The sequence below is a fragment of the Durio zibethinus genome, chromosome 11, assembly GCF_047325235.1.
Source record: "Durio zibethinus cultivar Kanyao isolate XHJ-2024 chromosome 11, ASM4732523v1, whole genome shotgun sequence".
NCBI lineage: Eukaryota > Viridiplantae > Streptophyta > Magnoliopsida > Malvales > Malvaceae > Durio > Durio zibethinus.
The window spans coordinates 21,500,017-21,527,882 of NC_143172.1; the positions used below are offsets into that span (position 1 = coordinate 21,500,017).

General features: G+C 29.2%; 1 protein-coding gene across 3 annotated transcripts; it reads left to right on the forward strand.

Moving 5' to 3' along the window:
* The first annotated feature begins 11,355 nt into the window (after window positions 1-11,355).
* Window positions 11,356-15,926, forward strand: LOC111291020 (kinetochore protein). Of its 3 annotated transcripts, none has more exons than XM_022882561.2 (8): window positions 11,356-11,641; window positions 11,822-11,887; window positions 12,020-12,166; window positions 12,929-13,042; window positions 13,131-13,220; window positions 13,310-13,432; window positions 13,643-13,932; window positions 14,658-15,044. In XM_022882561.2, exons 1-8 carry the CDS (start codon window positions 11,473-11,475, stop codon window positions 14,667-14,669), a joined length of 1,011 nt encoding a protein of 336 aa, XP_022738296.1. In that variant the 5' UTR covers window positions 11,356-11,472; the 3' UTR covers window positions 14,670-15,044. The 3 variants fall into 3 exon arrangements, with proteins under 3 accessions (XP_022738296.1, XP_022738293.1, XP_022738294.1); XM_022882558.2 differs by lacking the exon at window positions 14,658-15,044 and adding an exon at window positions 15,617-15,926 and having other exon boundaries at window positions 11,371-11,641; XM_022882559.2 differs by lacking the exon at window positions 14,658-15,044 and adding an exon at window positions 15,321-15,926 and having other exon boundaries at window positions 11,372-11,641.
* The last annotated feature ends 11,940 nt before the right edge of the window (window positions 15,927-27,866 follow it).

Sequence of the window (27,866 nt, forward strand, 5' to 3'; positions counted from 1 at the left end):
TTTCAATATATAAAATATTATTATTTTAATAGTATTAATATTTTTAATGTTTTCATAATAAAAATGATTATTTTATATTTTATATTGTTAAAAATAATATTTTAATAATAATAGTACTATTTTAAAGATTTTAAAATTTAATATAAATAATATTTGAATAATAATAGTGTTTTTATATTTTAATAATGAGTATTGTTATAAAAGTTTTAATATTTTAAGAATAAATATTTTCATATTTTAATACTTAAGTCAGTATTATTGATTTGATAAAAGTGAAGATCTTTTCGAAAATAATCAAATAATAAAAAATATTTGTATTAAGTCAATCAAATAATAAAAAATCTCATTTTTTTGAAAAATATAATTTTCTGTTTAGAAATTGTACTTAAATTTAAATTTAATAGTAATTGAGGATAATTTTTAAACTAATTAAATATGAAATTTTGATGTTAAAAATTTCTTGGATAAAAGAAAAAAAAGGAAAGAAAAAATTAAATTGAAAATCAAATAATCAAGAAAGGGTATGCTTGTTCTTTTGTTTAAAGTTAATTATTAGCATTATTTTGTTGAAGGAATTGTGTAATTTCAATCAAGTCGCAGGAGAGTAACAGGGTTATTTTCAAATGAAAAAAACTAAGAGAGAGAAATTATTTTTCAAATTAAATGGGAGTAAGTTATCTTTTACTAAATTTAAAATAGGTTTTTGTATTTTATTTTCAAAGAGATTATTTACACCTCCATTTCGTCTTTTCAAACCCTACTATTGTTAACACTCATCTCTTCTTTTTTTTTTTTTTGTCATACTCCAATCTAAAACATTAACTTTTTAAAAAACCAAATATCACACCCCCTCTCTTCCTCTTTACTAAAATCTAAACCCTTTAAGAGTTTCAAATCAAGCCTCAACCTTGATTTTGATGTTAGAAAACTTGGAATCATAGGAATATTATTTTTTTCTATTTTTTCATTTGATTTTGTGTTTATTTTCTAAAAATTTAAGATTTTTAGTTTAGATGATGATTTGAGTATTCTGGAAATGAATTTCCAAAATGCTTTGAAAGTTTTCGAAAATAGATATTTGAAAACTTTTTCAAAGTACTAGAAATTCATTTTTGAAATCCCTTTTCAAAAATCCAATTTGAAAAACTTTTGAGAATTTTCAAAAGTGTTTTCCAGAATTTCTTAATGATTCTAAATATTCACTTCCGGAATCTTTAAAAAAATTAACGAAAATGAATTTTCAATACACAATAATCTTCAACCACCAATAGAGACCAAATAATTTCTCAATATATAAAAATTGACCTCATTATATCATTATCAGATTGACAAATCCATCAATAAGGATTTTTAATCTTTCGATCACCAAACACTATACGTTTAATAACGTTTGTAACATTTTGCAATTATGAAAAATGTGCATTTGAAAGAAATCATTTAGTGTGAAAAGGCACTTGTGCAAATTGGTTGCTACACTATATGTGATAAAGTGTGACTATTTCATCACATATGATGCAGTAACCACTTACATGAGTGCTTTTCGCACTCAATGATTCCTTTCAAATGCATTTTTATTATAATTGATAAATGTTTTCAAACATTATTGAATGAATAGTATTTGACTAAAAGATTAGAGATTTTTACTATCGAAATTGAACATCATATATATTGGAAAAATCATTACAGACTCATTTGAAGATCGCAACAAAAAAACTGAAGTAAAAAATTACTTCCGAAAATGTATTTATGGATAATTGCAATGCTTTTTGAAAATGCATTTTTGGATAATTATAATGATTTTCGAAAATGAATTTTTGGTATAGTTAAGAAGTTTTCCAAAATGCATTTTTGATACACTAAAAAAGTTTCCAAAAATTTATTTTCGATAATTTATTGAGAAGGGGTGTAAAAGATAAAAAGATAATTAACTAATAGGTATTTAATAATTTTCTATTTGATTAATTTTATAGGATGTATTGAAAAATTTTTTAAGGTGCAAATAATCTACCCTTTTACTTTTTCTTATCACATAAAATTTGGATATAATATAATAGACTATTTTGGCCATGCAATGTGAGTTAATTTATTCATTTAACAGAGACTCGTTCGTCCAGATAAAAGAGCAAATTGATTGGTAACCTTTAGTTTTCTATGTGAAAGGTAAAATGTATTCATTCAATTTTTCAAAGGTTTTATTTGGACGATACTTCTTTTTATTTGTTTTTTTCTTTTTCTAATAGAAAATGAAAAGCAAAAAATAAAAATTAATGAAAAACAAAAGACAAATAAAAAAAAAAAAGCAAAAACACCAATGAAAGGATCTTAAAAATTTAGCAAATTGTGTTTATTCATTTTCAAGGCCTAAATCAAAAGCCCAAATTAGTAAAAACAAAACCCAAGCAAAATGAGCAAGCTGTGGTGGAAAGGCCTAACAAACACATATCCATTTGTAAGATTCAATACTCCTTCAAGAAAGAACCCACCCGGTCACTGCCTCACTGGTTTTGTAAGCATTCATTGTTATTTGCCAGGCCAAGCCCATTTGTTATTCTAGCTCAAAACAATCTCATAAATAACAACCTAATTTTGGCCATTTGGTCCCATACTTTTTTTATTCGGCCTCATTGGTCATCAACCAAGACACTCCTTGAATTGAATGTAATATGACTTCACAAAAATTACAAAACTTATTTGCCCAAATAATTCATATCCATAAATCCTGATTAAAATTATTAAATGGTATCTTATTTATACATATAAACTTGTAGCTTTTACAAAAACTAAAATAGTTGAACTCATAACTATTAGAAATAAATAAAATAAGGAGTGAACTAAGAGTTATGTTACGTAAAGATCCGTACTTAATTTGTGAGATATTATTTATTTTAATATGAAAATCTTATAATTTTATCTTGTAAAATGTATCTTACAAGGATGAGGTTTAAGTTTTTATTTAGTTATAAGGTTTTTTATTTTTAAAAATATGAATATTTTACTTTAGTTGATATTATTAATTAAACATCTCAAAAAAATAAAATTAGTACTTGAACATTTTATTTAATGATAAATATCTATATTCATATTAAAGAGTTTTTTTTTTATTTCTGTTTTTTAATTATACTTAAAAATAAAATTAAGTATGAATATAATTTTCATGCATTATATCATTTCTTATAAAAATATATTACCCATAAAATAAGTAAATATTTTAAATGTATTATCTAATCTTATCTTATTTAATTTAATATATTATTTTCATACTTTCATTTATTTCTTTTTGAAATTATAAATAACAATATGAAATAAAAATATTTCTAATAAATATATATTATTTCATTTACTTATGAAAGTTAACACAAATATCTTTATTTCATTTGCTTAAGGAAATTAATTTAATTAACTTTTTTTTATTTTTTTGTCTTTATGTTGTGAGTGGAATTTTTTATTCAAACAAAAAAAATAAATTTATAGATTTATTAAATCATTTTTTTCTTTTATTTTTTATTATCAAATAATTAAAATATTTTTCTAATAAATAAATAAGTAAATAAGTAAATAAGAAAAAATTAAATAAGAAAACAAAATAAGAAAAAAAAAAAAAAGAATACCAAAAATTTGGAGTAAAAGCTCCATGTGATACCAAATTGACTTGATTCCTCTTCTTTCTCTTTTCCATGTTTTATTTTGAATTTTACTATGTACTTAAAACACAATCGTTTAACATATGAATATAAAAACAACTAAAGCCTTAATTATTTTGCTTCTTCTTTTTCTTTATTTGGCATCATTATCTTCTACCTCTCTCTTAAACGTTTTGAGACTTTAGTCACTAACCACGCTTTCCTTTGATCATCGGCCATTGTAGCCACCAAAAAGGTCCATTTTTTTCTTTCAGCCTTCCTTTCAGTCATAGTTACCTAAAAAAAAAAAAAAACCTTAAAAAGAGTTCAAAGCTTAGAATATGAGGATTGCAATTTCTTTTCACCTTCAATTATTGCTTCTAAATGCCTAAAACAACCTTTTTAACTTTGGCAATGCTATCTTGTTCTCTGCTTTTTTCAATCCTAAAGATTAAAAGAAACTCATGAATTTATCTCACGAAACCCTAAAAAAACTCTATGCATTTTTTACTAACATTGTATGTTACTTGTTTGTTTATTGTGTAGTAGTTATGATTGAGTTTCAATTATTGATTTTGGGTTTGTTGATACCAATTCTGTGTTGCTTATGGGTTGTTTCATTAATTCCTTATATATTGCTTATGAGTATTTCTACTATATTGATTATGATTATTGTGTGACTATTTTGCTTGTTGATTTTTTTGTTCGTACTCTTTGAGTTTGATTATCGATTGTGGTTGCTAATTTCCTTTGTATTAGATTGTGGAAATTTTTTTTGTGTTATATGGATTTGGGTTTTTGTATTTATTGTTGATTCTTAATTGTGTGTTTCCTTGATTATCGCATTGATTGTGTTCTTAAGTTTTCTTTTACTTTTATGTTGTTCTCTATGTATAACTATTTAAATAAAGGCTTAATGTGAAACTTTTAACTAAACAAAAAACATTATCACTTATCACAAGTTCTTTCCAAAATTATCATACAATCATTTTTAATGGCAAAGTTGATTTGGTTTTAAACCAAAAGGAAGGGATAGCTTTAATATATTGTATGTGTGTGTATATATATGTATATATACATATCATATCGTGTCATCATATATTTCCAATGAGGGCTTGAAGGCCTCACAATCTCTCTCATTAAGACTTGATGTCCTACACAGAATTAAGATCATGCCAAATGTTGAGATTTTTGAGTTGGCTCACACTATGTAGCAATTAGCTCTTACTCACTAAATTCTAGAGGTAGCTCTTATAATGTTGCATTTAGCTCTCAAATTTTCGATTAGTAATTATTCAAATACCAATTATATAAACTCATACTCAACTTGTGAAATATTATTCATTTAGACCCAAAAGTCTTATAGTTTTATCTTACAAAGGACGGTTGACAAATATAAGTTTAAATCTCTACTTATATATCATATCATATCTTTTTATTTTTTAATCAAGCATTAGTGACATTATAATATTATTATGGAGACCCACACTTAACCTACGAAGTATTATTTACTTTAATCTAAAAATCTTATAGTTTTATCTCACAAAAAATACTTTACAAGTATGAATTTAAGTTTCAACTTATATATTACATCATATCCTTACATTTTTCTAATGTTAGATTAGAGGTGTCTCGATCTTTTTTCATTAAAACTTAATGTTTTTGTCAAGCTCAATCAAGACTAGGACCCTCCAGGAGTTGAGATTCTAAAAGTAATTTTTACCATGTAGCATTTAACTCCCACTCACTAAAATTCTTGAGGTGGCTCTTACATAATAATATTTAGCTATCAAATTTTTAGTTGATGATCACTCCGGTACGAATTTTGAAGATCGCACTAACCGGTAAGATATTATCCATTTTCACTTGAAAATCTAATGATTTTATCCTATAAAAGATACCTTACAAGTATGGATTTAAGTATCTATTTATATATATTGTCACATCTTCACATTTTCTTAATATGAGATTCAATGTGTCACACATCATTTGTTCAACCACTTGTGTCAACTCTTAAGCACGCTAACTACTTTAATCACATAAAAAAGAAAATGCCACTTGATTAACTTGTGATTGAAATTTTTGAAGGATGTGTTGAATTTGAAACACTACAATATGCATATAGCATTCAATGCATTGAGACTTCTATTGTATAGATTATATGGAGGGATAACTTAGCGCAAAAAATGTGAAATGAGTGGTTGGATTTTAAAAAGCTACATTAATTTATGTATTTTTTTTAAAAGTGTTTATTTGTATTACCTACGACAATGCAATTATGGCTAAATCTGAACTATATTACTTTGTACCATATTGCTTAATTTTTATTTTTATATCATTATGTAATAATAGTACTAAGTTATATTACATATCTTTATGGTTCTTTCTTTTTTGTTGAAATTTTACTATAAACTTTATTATTTTATTTTATTATTGCATTTTGTACATCTAAATGAAGGGTGAATCTGTTAGCGAAAAGCCTTAATCTAATTAAGCCAGTAGAAATATAATCAAACAATCAATCAATAATATAAGAAACAACAATTTAATGTGATTAGGCCCAATCAACCTACGTTTATGGATGAAAAAAAAGTTCCACTAGTTGTAAATAATTACAAACATACAAATCATATCAATTAGCACTTAATAATCAATATCTATAGACCATTTCAATCTTTTCTAGTCTTTTAAATTATTCTCAATCCAAATAAATACATATCCATGTGACCTATGCACCATACTTATGTGACCCTCTTAGTTTCCTCTAGTCTACTCACAAGCAATCAAACATACACACTTATAAGACGTAAATCTTTAGTAGTCCTATGGGATGTTTATCCCATAAAATCCTATAACTCTCTTACTTTTTTTTCTCATACTTAACATTGTAGAGACTTCACTTATTTATAAGTATGCAAACTTGCTTGTCAAGAATTCTTTTTCTTTTAAATTTTTTTTCAGCAAGTCATCTTGTTCATTAAGTAATATCTAATCAATCTCAAATAAATTTGTTATAGGATTTAAGTTACTATTTCCAATAATATCCACATTGACTCAAGTTCTATTAATTATTAATTTTTATGCTAGACATGCTTGGCTCTACTTACAATAGAAGTCTCATAACAATCTTCTCTTGTGTGTCTTTATACTTTAAGCAAATTGATCCTTAATCCCAAAACATGAACTTAAACTCTTCTCTTGAATTGAACTCCTCGGGCTTACCATTTCCTATGTCTCCAACTTTTAGCTTTTCCTACATCTTGAACCTTAATCTAATACCATTTGTTAAGAAATAAACATGTACTTTTCAAAGCTCGCTTGATACCACTGTTGAGATCACGATAGCTCTGATACTACTTATTAGGTGAAAAGTTCAAATTTAATTAAGCCATTAGAAGTATAATCACACAATCAATTAATGACACAATAGACAGTAATTTAACGTAATTCTACCTAACCAACCTATGTCTATGGATGAAAAAAAATACTAGTTATAGAGAATTACAAATATACAAATCATATCAATAAGCATTCAATAATCAATACCCATAGACCCTCTCAATCTACTCTAGTCCTATAGAGTATTTTCAACCTAAAAAAATACATACCCATGTGTACTTATGCACCATACCTATGTGGACTCTTTCAGTTTCCTCTAGTTCACTCACAAATATTTAAACATACATACCTATAAAACATAAATATCTAGTAGTTCTATGGGGTGTCTATCCATAAAACCTTGCTACTTTCTTACATATTTTTCATATCTAACCTTGTAAAAACTTCACCTATTTATAAGTATACAAACTTACCTGTCAAGAATTTTTTTTTCTTAAAATTCTTTTTCTGCAAGTCATCTTGTGCATCATATAATATTTAATTAATTTCAAACAAATCTATTATGGGATTTGAGTCACTATTCTTAACAGAATCATCCTAATAAGTAAGGAAAGAAGCAAAAGAGTCACCCATTAATGGGACATTGCTAAAAATGCCATCTTATTTGATTGCTGCAAAGATCTTGTCAATCGTGGAGGTTGAATTAAAAATAATGACACCTTTTAGGCTAGTTACCTACAGCAGCTTAAGAGATGGATGAGTGAAAGGGTCCCAAATTACAAAATTAGGGATACACCACACATTCACTACAGAATAAGGTTGTTGAAGTCATAATATCGAGAAGTTGCTGAAAGATTAGATCATGCTACTTTTGGTTTTGGTTGGAAAGATATAAACATATGTATTACTTGTGAGCTTAATGTTTGGACTGGATGGGTTAAGATAATAAAAGTTTTATGTGAAATCAATTTCTTGAATTATTAATTGAGGTTGATTGAAAATATTGGATATTGTTTTCATTTATGTTTAGATTTAGAATGCAGAGTCCTTAGGATGATAGGACTTTGAAATGAGCCTTTATGTCATTTTGATAAACTAAGTATTTTCTTTGGGAATGATAGAGCAATAAAAAAAGCAGTAGAATCACTTGTTTATGTAGTGGAGAATATAGACTCTAAGGAAGCAACATTTACAGCAATAAAAAGGTGCTTTTGAAGCATTAAATGCTCTAAACTTTGATGATGATAATGAAGTGAATTTGGAGAACATTTAAGAGTCAATGTCTTGCATTTAAATTGCAATAGTGAGTCATCCTTTTGTACTAGAAAAGGAATGTAGTGCGAGGTAAGTTTGATGTGGCTTGAAAAAATAATCCAACACAAAGAAATCTAATGGATAAACTTTTAAAAAAAGCAAAGGCATTTCTTAATAACATAGAGAAGCTTGGTAAGATATGTGAAGGTGCAAAGGAAAAGATTGATAATTTGGTCAACTATTTTCAATACATGTTTGATGATATTGTTCAAAAAATGTAAGTGTATGATCTAATATTTGGGTTTGAAATTGAAGAGTTGATTGATGAAGAGCTTTTTAGGTTCGATTCAAAACCTTTACTGAAATACAAAGACTAACTACTTTTTCTCAAATTCGTATCACCTTAAAAAGATTTATGTCAAGGTTGGATTTTTTATGTAGAGCATTTGGAAAATCTAGTTGTTGGATTGGTATTAAGTATTAGGAATTTTTTATGGCTAGCATGGACTTATTATTATCTTATAACTTTTGTATATTTTGCTTTAGGATTCCTTTGGGAATGTTATATAAAATCTATATGTAAAGTTGGTGATATGGATATATTAATTTCTAATATTAGAACTTTAATTAGTATTTTAATTCAAGTTTTCTTTTATGCTACGAAATTAGTATTAAAAACTCATTAAAATAATATGACATTGTATAAAACTTGTTTGTATACATGTATGGGTAATTTGGAAATTACCATCATATTCCTAGTAAAGTGCATTTTAATAAACACTTTTCCATGTATACTAAACGTTGCAATATTATTTTTTTCAGTATTTTAACACCTAACAATTACTTTCCCAGCAACCACATTCCATTTGGAATGTAAACTGTAAAGATGATAAGGCACCAAAAGCCACCTTAGATTCATTGGAGCTCTCCACCTAATTCTCACTTTAAAGTCGAACTTTGATGGAGCTTTTGATAAGCAGCTCAAGTGTGGAGTAATGGGAATCATCATCCCTCATGATAAGCAGATCATGAGGGACTTGTTTTGGTGCAGCAGCTGTGGGAATTAATTTAACCTATGAAGCATGTGTTACATAAGCCTTGGCAACAGTAAAAGCTTTGGACATGGCACACCAGATGGGATGTAGGAAAATAATATAGTAAGGAGATGCTTTAGTGATAAATAAGAAGCTGGCGTTTTTTGTTAATGATCTTTCAAGCATTGGTCCAATTATATCTGATGGCAGATGTAAACTACTGGGCTTTGAGGATTGTTTGATTCAACACACCATGAAGAGAAGGGAATGAGCCAGCTCATACCTTCGCAAAATTTAGTTTGTCTATTTCTGATGGAGGAAAATCCCGATTGTCTACTGCTAATGTTTTGATGGATGCTAATTTTAATGAATAATAATAATCTATCAAAACTTCTTTATTTCCAAAAAAAAAAAAAAAAATTCCAGAAACTCCAAAGGCTTACTAATATAAAGTATATATAAAATAACAAATAATTATATAATATAATAAAATATAATCGGGTCAATACTTCAAAATGCTTGTTGAAAGTTTGGTTTAAATTTTAAATGAATTTTAAATTTTTATGCAAGCTCATTTGACATGTTTAAAATGTCTATTTAAGCTTATTTAATAGACTTTAAATTCATGGAAGAAGAGAAAAGGTCTTGATTCAAAATCTAAGACCTATTTTATCTTCTTATAAACATTTTAAGTTTCTAACTCGATCAAAGAATTCAGTAGGTCCGTCTTTTTTTTTGTTTTTAAGCTTTAATTGTTAGCCGTCGAAGGTAGTGTTTTTTTTTTTTTTTTTTTTAAGCTTTAAATATCTATCTAAACTTTTTTAAATAAAATTGAGGATAAAAAAGTCTTTTCAAATATTGGATAAGTAACAGATAAGGGTGTAATTGAGTCGAATCGAATCGATACAGTAAGAAGTTCGAACTCGAGTCTGACTCTCAACTTGTCGCTCGATGCTCGACTCGAACTCGATCGAGTTTCATTTTTTTAACTCAAGCTCGATTCGTGATCGAATTCAAGCTAATCAAACTCGCTCGATTAAGCTTGAAAATATGTAAAAATAAGCTCGATTCTTATATTCGACAAGAACTCGATTATTTGTATTCGAATTCGAGTTCGAATTTGAGATATTTTATTAATTAAAATAATAAAAAAAATTAAATTTAAAGTTCGATTAAGCTCGCGAGCTACTAGAATGAGTATAAGAATACTCAAATTCGACTTGATCGATGAGTCGAGTTATTCGAGCTCGAGCTCAACTCGATAATAATCAAACTGAATTCAAATTTTATTCGAATCGAATCCGAATAACTTACGAATACTAATGTATCATTTACACCTCTAGTAATAAGTACGTTTACAATGTCAATCAATCATTATAATTTAAGAAACCACGTGTCCTTGTTTCAATGCCATTGCATGAAATTTTTATGATTATGCTGTGACTGGATCATCTCTTAGTCTCTGAATTGACAAAGTCATCAGTGCACAGCTATGAAAAAAAAGAAGAAGAAATAAACCACCCAAAAAAAGTTTTTCAATTCAGTAGCATTAATTAATTTATGCAACTAACGACATTTAATAAATTTAAAATTAATTAAAGAGTTAAAAATATTTAAAATTATAATCTAATAATTATTTAAATTTTTAATATTTTATTACAATCAATTTTTTAATTTTTTATTTTGATTGAATTAAATTTTTAATTAAAAAATCTAGTTAAATTAAATAAATCTTAAACTATAGTCATACCTTTAAAAAAATCTAAGAGAGAAATTTAGAAAAAATAAAAAATATATTTATTTTATTTTTACATATATTAATTATACAATATGATAAATTTTTATATATTTTATTAATGTTACATAAAATTTTATCTTAATTTATTTATTTTATTGATATCATATAAAATTTTAATTTAAAAAATTTAAAAAATTAATTTTTTAATAAAATAAAATTTTAATTAAATAAAAATAAATACTAAAAAGATTGATTAATTATAATAAAAAAATAAAAATTTAAATAATTTTTTAATTATATTTCATGAAATTTTTTTTATCCTTTAACCGTTAAAATTCAAAACCAATATCTGCTGTCCTTCTTTCATCCCAAGCTACTCTCCATTTATAAAGAATTGAAAGTAAAATTAAAAAAAGGCGGGCTAAAACTAAAATCAATTCCCTTTTTCATTCAAATCAAAGCGCTGTCTCTTTTCTCTCTCTCGCAAATGGAGAGCGAAACAGAGCAATCTCCAAAGACGAAAATGGAGTCCCTGAGAACGATCTGCGATAGGGAGGTTCTGATCCAACAACAGAAGATAGATTCTTTTACTGCGTCGTTTCCTACTTCTCTTCATTCCATCAAGGCTCTGGCGCTGGATACTGCCCAAAATCATGGTCAGTAACCACACTTATATAGATATATATATATATATATATATATAATTTTTAGGGTTTAGACTCTCTCTCTCTCTCTCTCTCTAACATATATACTAAAATTGAGTGAAATTAGGGTTTCCGAAAGAACTAGGGTTTAGATAGTGAATTCAGGGATTTTCTTGTTATGCTGTTTTACAGCTAAACTCGCAAAACTGAAAGCTAAATTGAGAGAAGCCGAGGATGGGCTTGTCAAGGTTTTAGCAGGTAATTGCTCCCGCTATTTGCAACTCTTTTTTTTGGGTTTGAATTTGTATCAATTTATTATGAATTGGAAAGCAGAAGTTATGGCAGTTTCTAAATGGTTTATACGTGTTCTTTTATTATGTTGCTATATAGCGAAGACCCGTAAAGAGGCAAAGCAGATGGCAACCAGGGACTCAATATCTGCTATAAAAGCTAGAGTAGAAGAACTTAAAAGAACTGTCCAAGTTCAAAGGGCTAGGAGGGATGAGTATGGAGCAATTATATCTCAACAATCTCTAGGTAATTATCTACTCTTGCACGATGGTTTCATATTTATGGCTCATGTGTTGCATGGTTGGGTTGATATTTATGGTTCTTGTACTATAATTTTGCAGTTTTACAGTCTAAAATTTTGAATGTTAGAGCTTCCTGTGTTGCACTGTCATTGTTGTTTTTTCGGGTGGTTATGTTGGACTAGAGCTTTGAGAATATTATTAGGGAGAGTTCTAATATGATGGCTACTGCATTTCATACATTCTGATTTTGATGAAGCCAATTAGATATAGGTTGCTATGGATATATTGCCATGCCAATCGTACTGCTAGGTCTCCATTCCTTGATGTACTTACCTTTTTTTTCCTTCTTTTTTTTTAAGAAATTTTACTTCTACATTTGTACTGTCTTTATGCACTTGCCTATGATTTCTTATGTGAGGTGCTGAGTCGTTTGAATCTGTACTACCTATGAGTGGCAAAGGCAAATATTTCAGGGTGTTATTTTGGATTATCATGCTCCTTAAATGGTCCAATTAACCTGCTCCATGCGAAGGAGTAACATGAAAACTCTCGTTTGTGCTCTACTTTACTGGAATATATGTAATTTTCCTTTTTTTTTTTACTATTTCCTGAACAATATTTGGGTTGTTAATTCCTGTTTTCCTTTTAATTATTTCTTGTAAATTTGTTAATTATTTTTGCAAGTTCATGTTGTGGGTTTAGGGTCTCCTAATTTACTGCTTATTCTGTGCATTCTTTCTTTTTCTATGTTTGATGTTATCTGCAGCTTTGTCAAAAACTGAAGAGGAGGCTAAGCATGAAACTGAAGAAAATGGAGAAATTCAAGAAGCTATTTCATGGTACAACTGGGTTCTTGGTTTTCAGATTGAAGGTGGTCATGGTAAGTGAGATAGTTTGGTTGCATGAGATTTAGAATTCCCTTTGTTGCCCCTGTTGTTATTTTCTTACTTGCTCTCTTGTTTATCTAGGGGTGAAATTCACATTCAATAATATAAACATAAAAAATCCAAAGCAAGAATATTCTTTTACCATTCGTCTTGCAAATGATGCCTACTCCTGTAAGTAATGTCCTCATTATGTATTAGCTATACTCAAAATGGGTACGTATTCTAACATCTTTATTTAATTTCTTCCTCATGATCGTAAGTGTTGGAATGCGATCCACAATTGAATGGCATCCAAGAGTTGATTAATGAGTTGAACAGAACGAATGGCTTATTCAAATTTGTTAGAATCATGAGAGAAAAGTTTCAAGAAGCAGCAGCACTTGGTATGATTTCATTTTATTCTTTTCACCCTCCATGCTGGTTGCTTAAATTTGACACTCAATTTCAAGGGCATGGTTCCTGTTTGATGAGGACTTTTTCTTTTATTGCTAGTAATGTGGGAGCAAAAATAAAAATTCTTTCCATGTGGCTTCTCGAATCTGAGTTGTGACTCATTGATTTTAATAAAATTCTTCCATCATTTATGACTCCAGGATTGCAGCCTCAATTCACAAGTTTTTATCAGGACTATTCCACAATCTCTATGTCTGGTCCAGCTTTGTCAGTTTCAACTGACAGAAGTGAATCTTCTGCCAAGAAAAATGAGCATCATATCCCACTTGGAGAATTAAATAGGCAATTCAAGAAAGTCAACCACGGAAGTAATTCTCCAGGCAACATAAATGAAAATCAAGTTCACGATGGAGAAATCAATATACATCCCAACAAAGTAGCCAAATCAGATATTTTATCGCCATTTGTGCGTCGGTCCCCTCGGCTTAAGGTATTATCTCCTAACTCGCATGTTGCCTGCCTGTGTTTGACTTTATACAGAAAGTAGCACATATTGTAATATCTGTTTGACATTAGATTATCATTAGAAGAGCTTTAGGTCGTTTTCTTTGAAGAATTCGACCCATGTCTAGGGATAGTAGCCAAAAAGAAAGGATTTGGCTAGCCAGTTTTCCTACTTGGAAGCCAAACTGGCAAAGAGTTAAAGTCTGGTGCATTGCTGCCAAAATGGCAAATTTGTTACACCTTAGATGTTAAAAAATTTGTTGGAGGTATAACAAATACTTGAGGGAGATTGTGATATGTCAGATGTGAAGTTGTCAAGCTTGGCATTGTTTCCTAGCTTTGCCATTAATCTGCCAGCTTACCTACAAGATTCTCGTGCTTGATGGTTCAAAGTGTGTCTTATTGTTTTCCAGGAACTTCTGTCTTGAAAGAATATGTTTGTCCAATGATTTTCATCTTTCTAAGTTGGAAATGCGTAATATTTCTAGGATGAAGTGAGTTTTACTTTTTTTTTTTTTTTGTAATAACTCCCAAGCTCTCTTATCCCCTTTAGGTGTTGAGCAAGTCCATAAATTATGTAGGTTAAGGTATTTGTGTTATATTTTGTGCACATGATGAACTTGTATGGTTTATGTTTTTGCTTCAACTACATGTAAACTACAAGATTTACGGGAAGAAATTTCTAATTCAAGATATTGGAATATATGGCAGGCTAAAAATTGAAGTAAAAGTGGAGGCTGCTTTGTCGCATCAAATTTCCCATTTTGCACTGATTTTAACGAATGGGATTATTTTACTTATTACTAGCTTGTACTGCAGTTAACATGCAAGGCGTGGAAACTAATTCGCATATGTTTCATAGAACTTAGATGGAACAGATTGAAGTGCTTCTTCAAGCCAAGTTATGCCACTAACCTGATATCACCTGCTTCCTAGGCTTGTATTATTATACTTCATTATAGAAATGAAGCTACTGCAGATGACAAGTTGAGCTGATGGTCTTAAAAAGCTTCAGTGTTGTTAAGTGTTAGTATTTTCATTGTCTTTTGGATGAATGTATTACCGTTTTATCAATCTAATCTTCTGCTTGACTCACAATATCTTTTGGTTAGACTTTAGCACTCTAATTTTCTAGTATAGGAAATTAGAAAGTGTGTATGGGGGTCCGAACACCTGTGCTGTGGTTATTATTCGTTTTATATTTGTTACATTTGCTTTCTTCGTGCATTTTATGAATTTTAGGTTCCTGTGCTTCAAGTTCATATGATGCCTTTGGGTGGTGCAATATTTGAGCTTTTTTTTACTTCCTACCATTTGTTAAAAGTTACATTCTGTTTTATGCTATTAGTTTCTGTTTACACCCAAAAATTACAGGGGCACACGTTTCAGAAATAACATGGCGTTTAGATAGAGCAGTCAATATTTAGCAAGTGGCACAATTGAGATGTCTCCACCAAAACTTATTGACAGGTTTAGCATTTTTTTTTATGGGTAGAGGACTAAAGAAACGGCCAAGTCAGCTATTAGAAGGCCTAGTTAGACCAACAAGGAAGTCCCATTTGGCACCAAAAAAAAAAAAAAACCCTTAATATCCGTTGGGAAGGAAACTACTACCAACAAAATCACCCGAGCTTGAAATTAGGGAAGCATTGATTGCTGATTTTGTGCAGCTATCCTTCAGTTCGTTGAAGCTTGGGCCAAAATTGAAGGGATTGTTGCTAAATGGAAGGAAGCGACCGTTCGAAGTGTTTCTATAAACGGAGGAAGCTGCCAATTAATGCGTCAAACTCTGTTCCAGCAACTATAATTCTCATTTGTAATCCTTCTCAAATTTAGTTTGTATTTGTGAGACTCTCTGTGAACAATTTCTTTGTAAAAAAGTTTTATTTCTTGTGATGGACTTGTCCCCATTAGCTGCTTTCTGTAAGATATTGAGCATATGATCAATCAACATTTGCTTCTTAGCATTGTGGAGTTCAATTTATATAATCTTCTTGGGGCAGCGAGCTTCCAATCTTATTGGACTTCTCAAGATAATTCACGCACGAAAAGATAATTGATTCAGTTCCTTTTTTTTTACCCAAGATAAATATGGAGTTTTATTTTTATACTTTAATTGAGAATTAAATCTTAACTAATTTTTTGAAAAATGAGATAAAATACTTAAGATTTGTTTGGATTAATAATGAGATTGATGCCGATGAAATTGAAAATAATAATTGTAGTGAGATTAGTTATTGTAATAATGAGATTAATTATTATAATGGTGAGATTAAAATAAATGATAAAATATAAATTTAGATGTAGATGCAACAGTAATAGTGAGATAAAATATAAGAAAAAGAAAAAATAAACAACATTATATTAAAATTGGTATACAATGAATTCTATAATATATTTAATATTTATAAAGTTAACAAATAATTGAAATTTAATAAAATTATTTTTATATAATTATATATAATTTTTATTTATTATATAATTATTTTATTTAATAAATAAGTTGATTATATATTTTTAAAAAATTAATAATAAAATATTTACATTAATTGATGATAAGTTATAAGATAATTATTATTTTTATATCCAAATAATAATTAGTTTTAATTCAAAATAAAGTTTGAAAAATAAAAAAAAAAATGAACAAAATGAGAAAGGAGCTTGATTGCACTATAATTTCAAAAGTAAAATAAAAGCAAGGTCCTTTATGAGAAATGGGTTTTGGAGTGAAAATTTTGAAACACAATGAGATCCTTTTTATCCAATTGCATCGATAGTATGGTATCCAAATAACTTATCACCGTGCCATTGCACCATAAAAGAAGATAAACACACTGAAACAGGAGCGGGCGGTAGGTATAGGTTGCGGGGACTTGCCCCCCAAAATTTTAAAATCCTCTTACATATAATATTATAATAAAATTAAATGGTCACTTCAAACTAAAATTATTAATTTTATTTATTTTTAAGTAATCTAATAATTTTGTTTTATTCATTGTAATTTAAGATGTATTAAAATTATATTACTATTTATTTATTTATTATATCAATTAATTATTGCTTACAAATCTTTAAAGTCTCCAATCTAATACTAAACATTTTATTTTTTGCTTTTTAGTTGATTACAATTCCTCCCATATAATTCTTCGCATTTAATTTTACCTTAAATTTTTTTCTTGCAAATATTTTCAACACAAAAACCATAATTCCACTCATATAATTATTCATTAATTTTTTTTCACTTGCTTTCATGCAAATTTTTTCAACACAAAAGCCATATTGAAACCACTTCATAAAAGGTTGAAAAAACAACCTTACTTCTAATATCAAAGTTTCAAAGTTTATTCTTTTAATGATATATTTTATTTTTTTTTATTTTAATGAAAAATAAATTTTATTTAACAATGGATTTATTTGTACTTTTTTCTAAAAGAAAATTGCTTAAAATTTTAAGTAAAGTTATTTATTCAATATATTATGTTTCTTTATACTTTGATTTATTAATCGATAAAATTAATAATTTTGAAAATTTATATATTTTGTTAGTATATTACTTGCATATATATATTTAGAAAAAAAATCAACTTACATTAATGTAAAATTTTAATGATATATATATTTTTTAACTATAGATTTTAATGGAATTAAAGGATGAAATTAAACTATTTTTTAAACTTATTTATACATTAAAATCAAAGATTAAAAAAATGTAAAATTAAAAACCTTTACATTAATGTAAATTGATCTTATCCCATATATTTATATATATTACTAATATAATAAAAATATGTTATATAAAAAATTAAGATTTAGTATAATATTAATTGACTCCTCCAATCAATTATCAAGATCCATCATTGTATCAAAGTCCACTCAAGCATTTTTGTGCTGCTTTGGTCTTTGAAAAGCGTGGCTTAACATGTTGAAATTGGTTTTTTTTTTTGGCAACATGTTGAAATTGTTGATATCATTGATTTTGCATTTGATTTATAATAATCAAGTTTCAGTAAATTTTTTTTTTTTGCATGTTAATGATGGATGTAAAAAAGCATGAAATTAGTCTATTTTTTCGTGGTATGATGCGTGTGTCATTGACTCATTGACCTAAGGAGGAGTCCTGAATCCCACATTGAACATAATAGGAGGGTCACTGGGTTATAAAAGGGTTCACACCACCTCAACCTTGTGAGGCGCCTTTTATAGGATAAAATCGTGAGGTCAGGGGGGCCAGAGCGGACAGTACCTCACAAAGGTGTGAACCATGATAGGAAGGCTGATCTGAGACGCCGAAAGGATGAATTCCTGGGTCCTGGAGTCACGTGGGTTCGGAGCTTAAGTCTCGACCCGTGACAAGTGGTATCAGAGCCAGCTTTAAACCGTTCGATCCACGCCAAGCACCTAGAGGGAGGTAGGTAGAGTGGTCGACCTCCGTGATGAGGGCGTCACGAGGTTGGGTGCGGGAGAATATCATGGACCTAAAGAGGAGTCTTGAATCCCACATCAAACATAATAGAAGGGTCACTGGGGTATAAAAGGGTTCACACCACCTCAACCTTGTAAGGCGCCTTTTGTAGGACAAAACCGTGGGGCCAGGGGGGCCAGAGCGGACAATACCTCACAAGGGTGTGAACCGTGGCAGGAAGGTTGATCTGGGATGCCAGAAGGGTGAATGCCCGGGTCCTTGAGCCGCATAGGTTCAGAGCTTAAGTCTCGACCCGTGACACGTGCATATGCCTAATGATATGCGAAAATTTTAAGCTTTATATGATATATGTCCATGAAGAAAAATGGAACCCTTAATGTTAGACCCAAAATTTGGACCTAATTTTTCTCTTTATCTCGGATGTTTTAGATGTATGATTTATATACCATTAGAATCTTTGTATGATAAGCTTTTCATCGATATATATTATTTGCATTTTTTTTTAACTTATACGCTTGTAGAATTTTACGTTTGAAAATTAAGGACTAAATTCAAAGAAAATAAAATTAGAGGTTGAAGATGATTGGAGACGAAAAACGCAATCCGCTCTCACGGTGACACGTGGCATAAAATTTAGGGACTGATTGACGTGTTGACTAATGTAGCAACTCCTTTTGCCATAAAAAATTTTGTGGCTCTTTCAAAATGTAAAAGAGCTTCTATTTGCATTTTTTAAAATATTTTTTAAAAATTATTTTTAAATAAATTTCTTCTATTTGTCATCAAAAAGTTTGTGATTGTAACTACATATGATGGGTTAGGGTTTTAGGCTTGTCTTTGTGGGCTATAAGGTTAATATTTATTTGGAACAACCTATTGCGGTTGTGGTTTTGATTAGAATAGTTTAATGATTTTAGACTTTGATTATTTTAGCTATAATAATGTCCATTATTCAGTTGCTTTGATTGCCACATATCCACGATGATTTTTGTTATAATTTAGTTAATTGACATGCTAAATTAGTTGAATGAATAGTATTAAGGTCATTTTAAGTCTAAAAAATAAAATGATCTTTTTCTTCTATTAAAGGTTATTAACAAATAGTCAAAGATATTTATGATTTTTGAGCTAACTTGACATATAGAGTGTTATGTTCGCACAGCCACCTCATCCATCTACCCCAAGGATCTTTTTTTTGTACTGATTTGTCACTTTTTGAGTACATATTAGTGTTTACATTAACTCAACTTGTCGGGTCACTTTGACCATAAAATTGATTGTGGGTAACCTAAGCTGTCCTAAAATCCCTCACCTTTAACTATAAATAGAACCATTCGAGTATTATCTAGACATCTCATACTCTTTGACTTTTATATTTTCTCTTTTTTATCCCTTCTTTAACCGACTTTTAACTTAAGTGTTAGAGCGCAAACGTTAGGAAAACTTATAGCCTTTGCCTTTAGCCACTCTATTTCTCTTTTGTGTCTCAAGGTTTTACCTCTTAGCTCGAAGTTCAACACAAACATTTGATATGCAAGGTAGGGGCTATTCATTATTTAACTGAGCTAAGCACCATGCCGCTCAGAAAAAAAGTTTCTGAGGAAGGAAAACTAGCTACCTAAGCTAAAACCAAAACCCATACTGACTAACCCACATACTGGCCTGTGCCTATACAGGTAGGCCTTACAATGGAGCAATTACAAACCTTAACCAATAGTTACAGTTCCTTAAGGAGATGATTCAAAGCCTCATACCTATGTAAACCTCCAAAGTACCCAACCTAGTTACTCTTGGAAGACTATCAGCCAAAAGGTAGTTGAGCTACGTGGATATTAAAGCCCTGTGAACCTTATGTGAAAAAGAACCCACTATTTTAGCTAGCTATTATCAAACTCATGCCTCAACACAAGCCACACCTTAAAATACCAGTAAACTAACCTAGAGCCCCAATCGAACAGAGATTTGAAAGTTAGAATACGAGCTATGGAGAAAGAGTTAAAAGGAAAAGTTGTTGCATTTGAGGATGAACTCAAATTTTTGAAGATCTCACCATTTACCAAGGAAATTGACAAAACCATGCCCCCAAAAGGATTCATAATGTTGACCTTGAAAACCTATGATAATACTTTTGACCATTTTGATCATTTAGAGCTTTACCAAACTAACATGATGATGTAGAGGGCGAATGAAACTCTTATGTTCACAAGACTAGCTACCACACTTAAAAGCATAGCTCAGTCTTAGTATTACAGTTTAAAGCCGAGGTCTATCACAACTTTTTAAGAGTTTAATCATGCTTTCCTGTCCTGATTTATAAGTAGCAAAAGAATGAAAAAAACTACCTTGAGCTTAATGTTGATATACCAAGATAGACATGAGTCTCTGAAAGACTAAGTAACGCGTTTTAATGCAAAAACTCTTCAAGTAAAAGATTTAAAGCAAATTACCACAGTTGTCGCTTTGAGTAGTGGACTCAATGACAAAGAGTACAACTAGAAACTTACATTTTTCCTAGAATTACCAAAAACATTAATTGACATGCTACTTGTCACGAAAAAATACATCAACATTAAGGCTACAATGAAAAATCAAGGTGAGAGAGGCTCATCCCTTCTCCTCGACGCTATAGTGAGAAAGCCTCATCCCCTTTCCTCAACCAAAAACAAAGAGAAAGAAATCTTCAATCCTCTCCTAAGAGGGATACAACAGGGTACTCTAAGGACAGGAGCCTAAGCAGATAAAGAAATTACAAAACATTGAATACCTTATGAGAGAGAGTTTTGATACATATAGAAAGAGACACCAAGCTTAGAAGGCCAAAGCCACTAAGGCAAAATACAAAAAGACATCCGACAAAAAAATGCATTTTTCACCCAAACATCGATGATAACACAGAAGACTGCGTTAACCTAAAGAATGAAATAAAGAGTATGATTAGAAGAGGTAGATTAGGCAGGTTTGTGGATTAAGCAAGACAAGGTCAAGGTAGGTTGAATTACAGAAGGGACAACCAAAGAAAAGGGGTAGACAAAGACTAAGAGAATGCCGTAATGATTTTGAGAACCATTAAACGAATTTGGAAAAACAAAAAAGAGTCATTACCTGTCTTTTTGGCTAAGTGTGATTGACCACCAATTAGAACTTACCTTTTTAATAAAATTTTAAAATTAATTAAACTTTATCAAAAAGATAATTTTTTTTGTCTACGAAAATAGTTTGGGTTCAAAAATCAGTTACGAATGGGGAAAGATTAACACCCCCACAACACTCATTTAAAATGGTACCAATTAATTATATGTTATCTTTTAATTATGACTAAAATAGTCTTAATTTTGATATTTAAAATTTAATTTTTTTAAAATTTTTATTGTAAAAAAACATATTTATTTTTTTAGTATTTTTTCTATTTTTGAAAAATAAATAAGAACATTGTATATTGAAAAATTCCTGATAATATTTCAATACTTTGATAATATTAAAAAAACTTCTCACCTAAAATCTCTTAAAAATCTCTACTCGAAATTCTTAAAAATTCTATATTTGACGGTTTATATTTATCATCAAAATTTATATTTAATAAACATATTATAAAATATGATACCTATAACTTAAAATCAAATAATATTTTTTAAAAATTTATTTCTTATGCCATTTATAAAAAAATAAAAATCTTTATAAAAAATTATTCTAAATGCTCCAATACATTATGGCATTTTAGATAAATTTTTGCACCTAGAGATTCTCGAAAAATCATTACTTGAATTTCTTTAAGATCTAATCCTCAGAGATTTTATTTTTTTTATAATTATTAAAATTTAAAAATCATGTAATAATATAATTATTTATAAAAAAGTTTATTTCCTAAAAAATACTCCTATAAATATTATATATATATTTTTATCTTTCTTTTTTTTTTTTAAGAAACTTATTCAAATTAAAGAAAATAAAAATAAAAATAAAAATCATTGTATTGAAAATAGTTTTTAAATATTTCAATACATTGGTAATTTTTAGAAGTCTTTTCTCATCTAGAAAATTTACGAGAATTACTATAAGAACTTCCTGAAGTCCCATTTAGGGCATAAATGATACATTAGTACTCGTAAGCTACTTGAATTTGACTCGAATAAAACTTGAATTTGATTTGATAATTATCGAGTTGAGCTTGAGCTCAAGTAGTTCGACTTATCGATCGAACCTAGTTCAAGCATTCTTATACCCGATTCGAATAGTTCACGAGCCTAATCGAGTTTTTATATTTTAATATATTTTAATTATTTTAATTGATAAAATATCTTGAACTCGATTTGAAACTCAAGCACAAATAATTAAACTTTTATCAAATATAAGAATCAAGCTTTTTTTCTTATGTTAATTGAGCATAATCAAACGAGCTCGAATAGCTTAATTTTTATCTCGAATCGAGCTCGAGCTAAAAAAATAAAACTCAATCGAGTTTGAATCTAGTTTCAAACATTGAATTTAGAGTTAAGCTCGAGCTCGAGCTTAGTACTGTATCAACTCAAACTCGATCGATTACACCCCTAGTCTCATCATCAAAAAATTTCATTTAATTAATCTTTTTAAGGAGTTATATAATAATATAATTATCTATAAATAAATTTATTTCCTAAAAATGCATACTCTTATAAATATTTTATATATTTTTATCCTTTTTTCAAGAAAATTATTCAAATTAAAAAAATATTTATATTGAAAAGAATTTCTACTAGTCTAATACTTTGATAATTTTTAAAAATCTTTTCTCACCTAGAAAATTTTCGGGAATCACTACTTGAACTTTTCGAAATCCCATCATTAGAAACACCTATATATTTTTTAAAATTATTAAATTTTTATGGCATGAAAAACTAGATTAGTTAAAACTAAATTTATAATCCTAACTACTTAATAGTTTTTTTTCTTTCTTAAGTGATATTATCTTTATTATTACAAATAATTAAAACTATTTAAATATGTGTCTATTTTTAAAATGTGCATACAAAAATAAATTTACCTCAAAATTGATTAAAATCCAACTCATAGAAAGGGTCCAAGATAGTTTACTGCAACTTAGGCTTATCCAGATCAAGCAATCTGAGCTTGATCCAAATGGGGTCAACTTGGGTTTGGATTGGTAGGCCAATCAAGTGGCCTAAACATGAACAAGCCATAAAGTTGGGCCAAGGGTTTGGAACGGACAAGGCCTAATGGATCGTTGGTTGGGTCCAGTTCATGCGTTGGGTTGAATCGATTTTTTTTGTAGGGTCGGGTTAACCCATCTAGATTTTTTTTTTACTTTTTTTTTACTATAAAACCCAAAGTTTTTTTTAAACTCATTTTATTGTCTCCTTAAAAAAAAACTAGCTTTTTAAGAAAAATCTAAACAACCAGCCTCGCCTGTTGTCGTTCACCATTCCAATAGTCGGAGCTCCTTTTCTTTTTTTTTTCCCCTTCCATTCTCTTTCTTTTCTCCTATTTTCTCTTCTAGTTTGGTAGTCTCAGCCAATAAATCCCTTTAGTCACCGATCCTAAGAACTATCTTCATTGCTACTAGCCACCCTCAAAGCCTTCGATGCTATTTTAGCTCTTTCTCTGTTGCTATTTGTCATAAATAAAAGCATTGATGACTTTTTTTTTCTTTTTTGTTTTAAATAAAATATTTTTTTATTTTATTATTTTTTTACAGGTTGGCTTTGGTATTGATGTTTCTTCTCTAAAGAGGACTATGTTTTTTTTTATTTTGTTTTCTTTTAAATTTTTTGTTTTGAGTATTTTGTTTATGGTTTTTTGTGTTTTTTTTTTTTTGTAGGTTGGAAGAAGTGTTTGATGGTGGTTTCTGATGGAGTCTTGTGTTTTTGTGGTGGGTAGTAAAGCTAGGTTAATGTGTTGGTGGATACAGGCTGGTGCAGTTGAGGCTGGGAAAAGCTTAGGTCTAGTTTGGGTAAAGGGGTTTGGTCAGGGCTACTGACTGGATGGATTTTTGGTGCCTAAAAGGATGCTGGGACTTATGCTAAGGGTTCGAGTATGGAACTAGGTTAAAAGCAAGGGTTTAAGGGTAGGTTATTGGTACAGAGAATGGTTTGGTTGGTGTTGGGTGAAGCAGAGACGTATGTTGGGACTAGGGCTGGTTGATAGAGGTGTTTGGGAATGGTTCAACTGGTGGTGGGCATGAAAGCTCGAGTAGGCTAGGGTTGTGAACATATAATAGGAGTTTGGGCAGGTGTCAGGGTTACGCTGGGATGAAAGAGCCATGCTAGGACTGGGGCTAGGTTGGAGAGGGGCTTAGTGTTTAGAGTTTGGGTTATTTGGGTGTGGAACGTGTAAGGGTGCAGTGCTAGGGAAAGTGCTTAGGTGTTTAGGTGCTAAGGAGGGGTTGATGAAATGAGGTACTGAAACTAGGGCTAGGCTAGTGTTTGGTCGGGTGGTTTGATGAAGGGGGTCTGGGTTTGAGGCCTCGATGATGCGTACTATGTCTATGATGGTGTTTTCTCCCATTTTTTAGGTGTTGATCTCCTTTGGTTTTTTTTTTTTTTTAATCTTTGAATGATTGTAAAACTATCCAAAATGTTCAAAATGGAGAGTAGTGGAGCTGAAACTAAAGCTCCTCAAAATTTCAAAGTTTTGGCCTGTTATGGTAGTAAATTGTCGGTCGCTTTCTTTTTTGTTTTTAATTGTTGTTTTTTTATTTTTTGAATTAATTTAATAAATAAAAAATAAAACAATAAAAATAAAATTGGGCTTTGAAATTTAATTTGAACTTAAAATAAAAGTTTAGGCCCTTAAACCTGAATAATCAAATTTTGAATTGATCTAAATTAGGCTGAATTTCAAATTATGTGAATCAATTCGAAAATGATTAATTCGAGACAAACCTGAACGAGCTTAATTTAATTAAATCCAATTAAGTTAACTTAAATTGAAATGTTAAAACCAAATTTAAAAAATTGAACAAATTCGAGTCAGGCCAGACAAAATTGAATGTTTACAATTGTCTCTCTTTGCACATTACTAAGAATCAGGAATAGGACAAAGACATAGACGATAATTTTGTTTGGAATAATGATTTAGCATTTTTAAAAATTTTTTTTTATTGATTTTTTTGGTTTTTTATTTTTTTCTTGAATTTTGGTTTTTTTTTTCTATATTAATAAACTTGACCATTTGAAAACAAATTTGAAAACTTTTTTAAATCAAAACTCAATAACTTTTCAAAATAAGAGATCATGCTTGGAGGTCTTATAAATCTCGAAATTAAAACAGATTTAGCTCGAATGACTTACGAATCTTGCTTGGAGGATTTAAAGATTATGCCCGGTGATCTTACAAATCTCAACATCTTTGATTGCTCTTCGTATCAAAGGCATTGAAACTTTAAAAATTTAAAATATTTTACCTGGAGGTCTTACAGACTATGCCTAAAAGTTTTAAAGATTATGTCTGAAGCTCTTAGAGATTATGTTGGAGGTCTTACAAATCTTAATATCTTTGAATGCTCTTTATATCATAGGCATTGAAACTTTGAAATTTTAAAATGTTTTGCCTGAAGGTTTGACAGATTATGCTTGGAGGTCTTAGAGATTATGCGTGGAGGTCTTACAAACCTTAACATCTTTGAATGCTCCTCGTATCAGTGGCATTAAAACTTTGAAAATTTAAAAAATTTTACCTGAAGGTCTTAGAGATTAGGCCTAGAAGTCTTATAGATCTCAACATCTTTGAATGCTCTTCGTATCAGAGGCATTGAAACTTTAAAATTTTAAAATGTTTTACCCGAAAGTCTTAGAGATTAGGGTGCTAACTTGACTGGGCTTAGTTTGATATGGGTGCCAATTAAACTGAGCTTAATTTGATTTAGGTGCCAGGTAGACTGGGCTTAATGTGCCAACTAAACTAGGTTTAAAGTACCAACTAAACTAGACTTAAAATCTCAATCATACAAGCTAAAGTGGGTTTAAATATCATCTGGGTGCCAACTGATATGGGCTTAAGTCTTATCTTGTATTGTATCTCATTTTTTTCATTCATTTTTTCAACAACCCCTCTGTTTTTTGCAAATCATTTTTTTTTCAACTCTTCAAACCTTTTTGACATTTTAGTCTATTGTCAAACTACTTTTTTCTTGTTCTCATCTTTTTATGATATACTTTATTATCTCTTTTTGCCTTTTTTTTTGGCTATTTTTCCTTTCTTTTTTTTCTTACTATTTACAAAGTTAACAAATGCAATCATGAGACAAATGTCTATTTTCATCAAATGATATGAATGCAAATGTCTTTTTTATTTTTACAAATTGCATATCAAATGTCTTTCTTATGATGCAAATGCTAATGCCTTGGTTATGATGCATATATATAAATGTGAATGTCTTTCTCATGATTAGATGTAAGTGATACAACTGCGAATGTCTTTTCCATTATGTAGATACAAATGTAAATGTTTTTCTCATGATGCATATGCAAGTGTGAATGTCCTTTTCATGATGTAGATGCAAATGTGAATACAAGTGATACAAATGCAAATGTCCTTCTCTTTTTTCTTTCTTTTTTGCAACATATATGTCAAATGTCTTTCTCATGATGTAAATGTTAATATAAATGCAAATGATGCAAATGCAAATACTATTTTTATTTATTTTTTCAAAATATCTCTATTCAAAATTTCAATATTTACTCTTCACCAAAAATGATCTCAGTATTCTATCCAAAATAATCAAATAATCTCTAAACTTTTCCAAAGTAATCACAAAATTGTCTCACATAAAGTATCTTCATAATCAATGAGAAAAGTTAAAAACTCATGACTTTCGAATCTCTTGAAAATTGATGATTACTATTTAAAATGCTTGTGGATAGGGGTAATCAACAATTCAATTTTTTTCACTGGTAGGCATATCTCAAGGAAACCGCAATGAGGGTTGGAAGGATTTCTCTTGGGCTCATGAAAAAGATAATTTTTCTAAAATACTTTTCTTTTATTGAAAACATGATACTTGAATGTACGTCAAAATTAATCATTATTCTTCGAAAAAAATTTAGGAAAAAAAAGCTAATTTTTTCTTTTCACTTTTTGGTGAAATGCAAAGTCTTTAATGGGTAGTGATCTTTTAAGTGGTTTTACATCATGACTTTTTATTCTAAATAGAATCTTGAAACTTTAAAATTTCTTTGGGGTTTTAAGAGTAGCATTAGCTCTAAATTGCTCTTTTTAGGTTTTCACCTTAAAGCTATATTTTCTAACAACAAAGAACTTGGGAAAATCTTATCAAATACTAATAGGTATATAGCTATTCAATTCAAGTATTCGCATTTGATCAAAATAAAATTTTCAAGGTATGTAATGTAGGTCAAGGTTTAGTTTGAAAAAATATATAAATAGGCTTAAAATATATTATTCGAGATAATTAAGCAAACAATCTTACAAAGTATTCTCTAGATGAAAAGTAATGTGTTTTTCTTTCTTTGTTTTTTTTTTTTTTTATCTTGTTTTTAGACATT

Coding starts and splice junctions, on each gene's coding strand:
- LOC111291020 (XM_022882558.2), top strand. CDS start 11,473: ATGGAGAGCGAAACAGAGCAATCTCCAAAGACGAAAATGGAGTCCCTG. Junction 11,888..12,019: donor GCTTGTCAAGGTTTTAGCAG/GTAATTGCTCCC, acceptor GTTGCTATATAG/CGAAGACCCGTAAAGAGGCA. Junction 12,167..12,928: donor TATATCTCAACAATCTCTAG/GTAATTATCTAC, acceptor TGTTATCTGCAG/CTTTGTCAAAAACTGAAGAG.